Source organism: Tripterygium wilfordii, chromosome 3, assembly GCF_013401445.1.
Source record: "Tripterygium wilfordii isolate XIE 37 chromosome 3, ASM1340144v1, whole genome shotgun sequence".
Classification (NCBI taxonomy): domain Eukaryota; kingdom Viridiplantae; phylum Streptophyta; class Magnoliopsida; order Celastrales; family Celastraceae; genus Tripterygium; species Tripterygium wilfordii.
Window position 1 is genome coordinate 7,443,175 of NC_052234.1, and position 8,405 is coordinate 7,451,579.

At 34.8% G+C, this 8,405-nt stretch overlaps 1 protein-coding gene across 1 annotated transcript; it reads right to left on the bottom strand.

Annotated features, from left to right (window-relative positions):
* Positions 1-547: 547 nt before the first annotated feature.
* LOC119985437 (loganic acid O-methyltransferase-like) lies at positions 548-1,988 on the bottom strand. The gene is made up of 3 exons (XM_038829746.1): positions 1,877-1,988; positions 1,033-1,701; positions 548-926 (listed from the first exon to the last, which is right to left on the bottom strand). The coding sequence occupies exons 1-3, from the start codon at positions 1,982-1,984 to the stop codon at positions 588-590; spliced, it is 1,116 nt and encodes a 371-aa protein (XP_038685674.1). The 5' UTR covers positions 1,985-1,988; the 3' UTR covers positions 548-587.
* Between the last annotated feature and the right edge of the window lie 6,417 nt (positions 1,989-8,405).

Consider the following 8,405-nt stretch of genomic DNA (forward strand, 5'->3'; position numbering starts at 1 on the left):
AACCATATCTGTTACTATTTCAGGAACCATATCTGTTACCATTTATTATCACCATTTATTTTCTACAATATATGTTACAATATATGCTACTGTCAAAATTGTCTACCAAACGCACCCATAGTATCTAGTATATTAGAGGCCTAGTCCATTGGAGGCTCTGTATTGGGGCCTTGGTACATTGGGGATTGTACATAATTTCACTAGGGCCCAGCCTCCAGAGAAATAATACTGGATCCGCCAACACTTGGGAGACGTGTCTAATTTTTTTTCTATAAAATATTTGGAATTATCATTGTTTGACATTCAATTTTTCTTTGACCATCATTGAAATGTGACTAACCCGCTCGACTCGATCCCAATGTCGGATGAGGTTTAATGTCAGTGTTGTAATCTCACCCAATATTGAATGATGTTTGAAATTGGAGTGTTGTAATCCCTACCCCAAACTTGTTGATAGAAGAAAAAAAAAAGGGTTAGAACCAGCTTGTCGCAAACATCCGAATAAATTGGAACCAGAAACACATCGATTCTGAATATCCTATGGTATGTGCTGCAAAACACAACAAATCCCAATCTAAATCAGTGGATCATTTACGTTGCAACACAAAATAGGCCTGAGTTTTTTCTTTGGGAGCAGAGTCTACTTGATCTGAAATCTTGCAGAGTTTTTGGATCAACCGATCAAACAATTCATTAACAATCTCAGCTTCAAAGTGCTTTGTAAGCATTCCCTCCCATGCAGCCTTTGTGTGCACAACTAGCTCCGGGATATCGACGGGGCCTTTCAACCAAGGTGCGGGGTCTGTTAGTCCCATTGCTTCGATGCCGAAACTCCCATTTCTTTCAACTATTGCTGTGAATTCTCCAGGAGGACAATCATATACCGGCATGTTGAACGCATCAACTTCATCTTCTCTCACTTTTCCCTATAAGATTCATATAGTTTATATTTGTAAAGTACTCAATCCCTCGTATCGTAGGGGTTCCCCACTAGTCAAGTATGATATTATAAAGAAGGAACTGATGATTTACCTGTTTGGCCATGTCCAAAAGGATAGACCCCATAGCATTAAACATCAAACCCTTAGCAAGTTGAGAATAAGGCATCCCATCAGGAACACTTGGAATGATAATCACCATCATCCCTCCACCAACAATTTCTTCAGCTCTAGCATTCAAGAATGCATCAAGGTCTTGAGCAAATTGAGATGCATAAGCACTAACCACACTCTCTGGTGCACTTGTGTAATGAATCCTGCCTTTGTTCCATGCTGGAGAGTTTCTGTCCTGCAACACTTTAGGGGCCTCAGAGAGCCAATGCAGTGCATAACTTGTATACACAACATGAAGAGACGACGCCGGGAACAATCGTCCGTGAAAGGAACCCGGCACGCCTGCTACCAAGTATTCTCTCTCTTGAGGCAGAGCGGAGAAGAGGGTGTTGAAATCGCTCGTCGATTGATCATTGAAAAACACTTGGAATTCAGGAATTAATGGAGAGTTGGGGCATTGAGTTTTGCACTTGGTTTTTATGATTTCTATCAGGCCTTGCATTGCTTCAAATGTATTTGGTCCTACTGCACAACCCATATCGACAAGACGAATTGTTCTTGAAGTAGAAGAATCACAAAAGGACTTTATATCTAGCTTCTTCTTAATAAAGTCATCAGTTATATCCTTGGCAGCATTCACAGCTCGTCGCTGCAAATAAGATTTGACCTAGTGATGATGACCTGCTCTTTGTAACTTACACGAAATGTAAAGTTTAAACCTCCCTTACCTTTCGAAAAATTGTCAATATAATCTCACAACTTCTTGAAAGAAATAAAAAGGTGTACTCAAGAGTCTTAATTAACTAAAATTTAATTATTTGAACCTGATACATGGAATTGTTGAAGTAACTGTTTGGGCCATGTCCACCAACCACTCCAATTGGGAAGTCCTTACGATCCTCGGAGGCTGAATTAGTCACTAGTGTTGCCATCTCACTTGAGGGTGTGTCTCCGTGTTGTGTGTGGTATGGTGTGGAGTGTTGATATGTGATTCCTTGCCATCTCTACATATATATATACACACACACACACAATTAATGTTGTTTAGCCTAGTTTGAAACCTTGAAGCTCGCTAGCTAGGGAAAGCACTTATTGCAATATAGTTTGATGTTCCATTGGTGGATCTATCTTGACATCGGAAAGTGACACACTTGTCTTAACCCTTTGATGTAACCTCCATATATATGGAACCCCAATAATACTAAAAATATTTTATGACAATAATGTGAATTATGGTCAAAATAATCCATATAAATTTTGGCTACTTGGATTATCAAACTCTCTCTCCATCTCCATGTACCTTGACAAATCATAAGGTGTTAAAAAATAGGATATGAGGCTATGCAATTTCTTTAGTATAAGAGAGTCTATAATTTTAATCAAATGGTTTGAGAGTTATACCACGTCATACTATATTTTTATTTTTTCATTTTTATAACATGTATATTTTTTTTCTCTTCAATTAGATATGAATTGTACTCTCTAGAGAATTATAGAGCCCATGAATCCTAAAAATATAATGACCGTGAGTGATTCCACACAATCCTTTATGATATCAGCCAAAGATTTTTGGTAATATATATTTTAGAGTTTTTATTCTAAATTGTTTATGACAAGTGCGTGGTCATTCTCTTATTTGGATAAATCTGTCTACAGGGAAGTAACCTTGAATAGGTATACTTTGAATCTTAACAGATTTTATCCATCTTATGAATGATTATTTGGATGTTGGATTAGATTATTCTTATCATGTGCTTGATGTCTAAATTATCATGTTGGATAAAGTTTGGCCTTATCTAAATCGTATGGATATATCACAGAAATATAGATTTATTTAGATAAAGGTTAAACCTCTTGTTTTATCCCTCCTAAGTGATAGAGGTAATATTCTAGATATTGTATTTATCAAATGGTAAATCGATAAAAGTTAGGAGCTTAAATAAATTGTGTGATAAAATATGGATTATCTCTTGATCACATTCTATTAAGATGGTTTTTCTAAATAAGTTCTACATATGCACGTCTTCCTCTCTCCAAGACAGTATTGAAGCAATTGAATAAAAACACAAGATCTTGATTCCACTTCGAGTTTATGTTTCATGTTTACTCTTTCCTATCTTTGAGCATTGGAACGAATTTATAGATGATTGATAGATTATTTGAATGTGAACGAAAAAATACCAAAATTACTTGTGAGATTTTCTTGTGGACTCTTGAATTTTAGGCGGTCATTCAAAAATCCTTGGTGGACTCCAAGGTTTGTTTGAGCTGGGTCGATTCTCAGCAAGATTGTCTCGTTGCAAATCCTTGGTTGTTGATTGATTCTATGGTACATTACAGTCAAGTTTTACATTTTATAATTTTGTTCATACATAGTGGATTGTTTCAAGATTAGTCGCTTTATAAACTCAAAGTTTTCTCCCTCTTGGAATTTTTCGTAAAAGTTTTGGAGTTTTTTTTTTGTTCCACAAATTTTCTTAACCGTTGATTGACGAATATTATAATCAAACGAGTTTTCATATATCATATCATATTATATTATATTTGTGGTCCATGTATGAGGTTTGCATGAATTTAAAAATCCCATAATTGGACTGATTGTTCATCCTTTAATGATTAATCGTGAGATTCCCTTTTTCTTTTGTGTGGATACTTTCAAAATTAACTCTGAGAGTTCATATATATATATATATGTACACATAGTAAATTATATACCATTGAAAAGGGCCTATATCACCAGTACACGTAATAAATGGTTGTGCAATTAATTCCGTCTCTCATAGAAGGAACTATTTATGATCATTCATCGCAAAATGCTTGGGGCAGCTTATTGAATTAAATAAATCTCCCATGCTTTAAACATATATATCTTTTAGTTATCCAATATTATGAATTTCTATCCTTCCAAGTGTTATCAAATTTCCTTTGACACTCAAAAGACAGTATTATGTAGACCTAAAAAGATATCGCTTGAAGTTATAAAAAAAATTATATGAATTTAATAGGAGTGGATGAATGTGTAATAATCCATGATAGAAATGAATGAAGAAAACAAATACATGTGGTGGATTTCCAATGATGTTCTCATAGACTCGTGTAATCGAGTTCAAACTTTTGGGATAAAGGCTCGGATGATGATGATGACAACGACTCAAACGACAATATTATCGTTGCACCGTATAAGTCACTAGTCAATTCATTGAATAAATATATACAATTATTCTTTTTTGGTGGCCGATTGTGAAAGAATGAACCATGTTATATATGAATCAAATTAAAATTTACATATTTTTATATTCTTCAATAATATTCGTTGTGCTAAAAAAATCTTAATTTTTTAGATTAATTTTTTTTCTCTTCTTCCTTAATATTTTATTTGAAAAATATAATTTAAAATTTGTTTATATTTTAATATAATATTTATAGGTTTTAGGAGAAAAAAGAGAAGAAAGAAATCATTTATAAAATTAAATAATTTTTTTGATTCCTTTATAAATATTTGTCAAACAATTAAACATTAACAGCGTACGCAGACATGTTATAATATAGATTTTTTTTTCGTCTCCAACCTAAGAAGATATGCCACAGTTGGACCAATTTACCCTTTAGAGTTACGTAGTTTAATCGAGTATATTTACAAAAATATTGTCGTAATGGGAAGTCAAATGTTTCATAGTTTACTTTGACAGAGGTTTAATTTTTTGTCTGCTGTGTTTCTCATGCATGCCTGAGGACCATCCTCTTGTTGCAGTACTTGGGGTTACATGTTAAAGCACATGCAAGACACCCTGTATCTTCATAGCTAGGGCTAAGGTGCCTATTAGCCTATACATATATATGTTGATGTCTAGCAGACTAGTGTGGGGAAATATATATATATATATATATATGCTTTTATTGTTTGACAATAACTGGGTCCTTAATTGCTTACATAATTCAAGAATATATGTATATTTAACTGTAATAATATACAAGAAGATAATGTAAGGACCACTTCTTCATTTCCTTGTTATTTTATTTCAACAGAAACCAACTAAGGACCACTGCAGGACCATGCAATCTTGAGAGATTTCGATGGACAAATAATGTTCGATGCACATATATTATTTCAGTTTTTTTTTTTTTTTTCCTATTCCAATCAAATACGTACAAGGAAGCTAATTATGTTACTCTTACACTGAAAATGATGCATTGACTCATTGATAGTCTACTCTTTAAAACTTGTTCTTTAAATCCATTTTATGGGATCAGCAGGGTCTGCTAAACCTAAACCCTTAAAAAAAGCTACAATGAACCTCGCTCTAATTTCAATTAGTTTTAGGATTAGACAGACAGAATTAAACAAAACAGAGAGAAGTAGGAGGCGTAAGCTGTGACACTATTTTCTATGTTCCTAGTGTTTTGTTTCCCTAAACTTGTTGATTTCTCTATATTGATTTCATTGTTTGAGTGTACGATGACGAACTAATCCTCCTTCCTAGGTCTCCAATGTAGTCTAGCTATAGATATCTAGTAAGTTTGGTTTGAGTTAATTTACGCTTCTTATTTTATGATTGGATGTCTATTGGTGTTTTTAATTCTTTCAAAGACTTTATCAGTATTTGAATGTTGTAATGCTAAACTGAGATTGAAGTGTGATGTTTAGAGAATTGCATCTAACAATAGATACCATAGATTGCATGCTTCACAGATATGTAGTAGTATGACTTGAGTGGTTGCTACATAATTTTTCATCGTTCTTAATAAATTCTTGTCATTTTAATTCGAATATTAGACATAAATGGATTGATAGCTTGAATACTTTCGATGTCTGCCAAACATGGAGTGTTGAATAAGTTAGGAAAAAGTGACTGTCAACTTGGAAAATAATTGTGATTAACAGGCCAAAGGATTCGAATAGAATTGGGTATGGTAAAAGTAGATACCCTAATGCTTTCTTTCTTGAAATTAACCAACTTCAATATGTGTTTTCTTTATCAGTTTTCACACTTTCTTCTTGAGGTATCCGGTTAACTTCCACCTTGCGAATTTTTGCCAACAATTCTTTGACAAAAGCTAAGTACTTAACCATATTGAGACCTTTAGCCTCATATTCTCTTTAATTTGTGCAATTATGAGTTGGGAGTCATTATTTATTAGTAGATTTTGACCTCCAACTTTATAGCTAGTCTCAGTCCCACCAGTATAGCTTCATACTCCACCTCATTTTTTGATGCTTGGAACTTAAAATGCTGGGCGTGCTCCACACGCGTGGCCCCGGGCCGAGGAGGAGTATACCTGCTCTGCATTCATCTTGCTTAGATAAGCCATCCACAAAGAGATTTTATTTGGTATGCACTCTCTCAGTCTAATTGTATTCGATCAGTCATTGAAATCTTCATACGCTTTTTGACACTCTTTGGTCTATTGGAATTCCTTTGTTTTCTTCAAAGCCAAGAATAAGGGCATGTATTTATCACTTGATCGAGCTATGAATCTTCCTAGGGCTACTGCTTGGCCGGTCAATCTCTAAACTTCCTTGGCATTCTTTAGATGCTCCATTTGGAGTGTTGCCTCGACCTTCTCTAGATTTGCTTCAATTCCTTTTCTTGTTACGAGAAAATCGAGGAAATTTACAGAGTTTACTCCATATGCACATTTGTCTAGGTTAACCTTCATCTAAAATATTTCCAAAGTATCAAAAACTTTATGAAGATTGGTAGAGTGGTTTTTTACCTTCCTACTTGTCAAAACCATGTCATCAACGTATGCCTCTACTGTTTTTCCAATCTAATCAGCAAAGACATGGTCGACTTACCTCTGATATGTGACCCCAACATTCTTTAAGCCAAAGGGAATGACCTTGTAGCAATATGTTCCCTTTGACGTAATGAACGAGGTGCTCTCTTCATCATTGGGGTTTATCTTGATCTAATGATACCCTGAATATGCATCTAAGAAGCTAAGGAGCTTTTGTCCCGAGGTAGAATCTATTAGCTAGTCAATCTTCGATAGAGGATAATTGTCCTTTGGGCTGGCTTTGTTTAAGTCAATAAAGTCCATGCACATACGCCACTTCCCATTTGCTTTTTTGACCATGACTACATTGGCTAGCCTATCTGAATACTGCACTTTTAAGATGAATCCAACATCTCTTAGCTTCTTCACATCCTCTTTAATAGCATTTTGCCTATCTATGGCAAAATTCCATCTGTTATACTTGACTGGTTTGGTTTCAAGTTTGATTCTGAGACTATGTGAAATCACTTCCTCGCTATTTCCTGACATTTCATATGCACTCTATGAAAAAATTTTAATATTAGAGAAGAGGAGTTGAGTTACCTCATCTGATAGTTCCCTCTTCAATTGGGATCTGAGGTATAACTTCTATAATGCCCCGTACCTTTAGAGTCCATGTACGAATGACACGTATTGATTATATATCCATTTGAGCCTGGTAGACAGGTTTGAAGTTAAAATTTGAGGTTAAAAACCATTAGAAATTAATACCGTGTGAGTCGGGGGTGTATGGAAGGTGTTAAGCTGAAATTATGGATAACAGGTATAACTGTTAGGACAACTTTTTAAAAAGCCGTCCAAACAGTCATAGAGAGAATAGCAGACCCCCAGTTCCCTATCGATCGGACAGTTCCAGCACTCGTGAAATTGAGGTTTTAAAATACCCATTTCGTGATTTCTCTCAAAACCACAAATGAAAACCAACCCTAAACGTCATTTTCTTTCAAATTTGCCCACTTCCATCAGTCCAAGATCATCAACCAAGGTAAGATTATTCTCTTTCAAGTTGTTTCAAGTTGGATTATGACTTCTCTCTCTAGATTACATGTTCTTCAACTTCCATTTTTGTTCTAACTTCAAGGTTTGAACCCAAACTCGAATCCATGAACTCCTACAACATTTGAGGCCTAAAGGAAGCTTAAATCACTTCCTTTTACTTGTTTCTACATCCTTGGTGAGTTTATTTAACTTAAAACCATGAGTTGAGATGTTTGGGTGATTTGAGAATTTAGGGTTTATGGGTATTTCGGGATTGGGAGTTTAAATTAGCAATTATGGATTGACAATGACAATTTGTGTTGTTTATGATAAATTGGCTCAATGGATAGTACTCGGAAAGCATTGGGTGCATACATGGGAAGGTTTGTGAAATTTGAATAGAAGCTAAGGAAGAGAGGTAGGGAAATTTCACCCTTTACATTTCCAATAACTATATTCTTTCTATTGAGAGCACTGATTTTCCTCGTTGGCCATTGTTATTTCGTTCTCACCTTAATTGTGCCTAAGGGATAACCAACGCTATTGTGTGTATATTTTATTGCGCAACCATATTAGACATGCATTGTAGTTTCACAA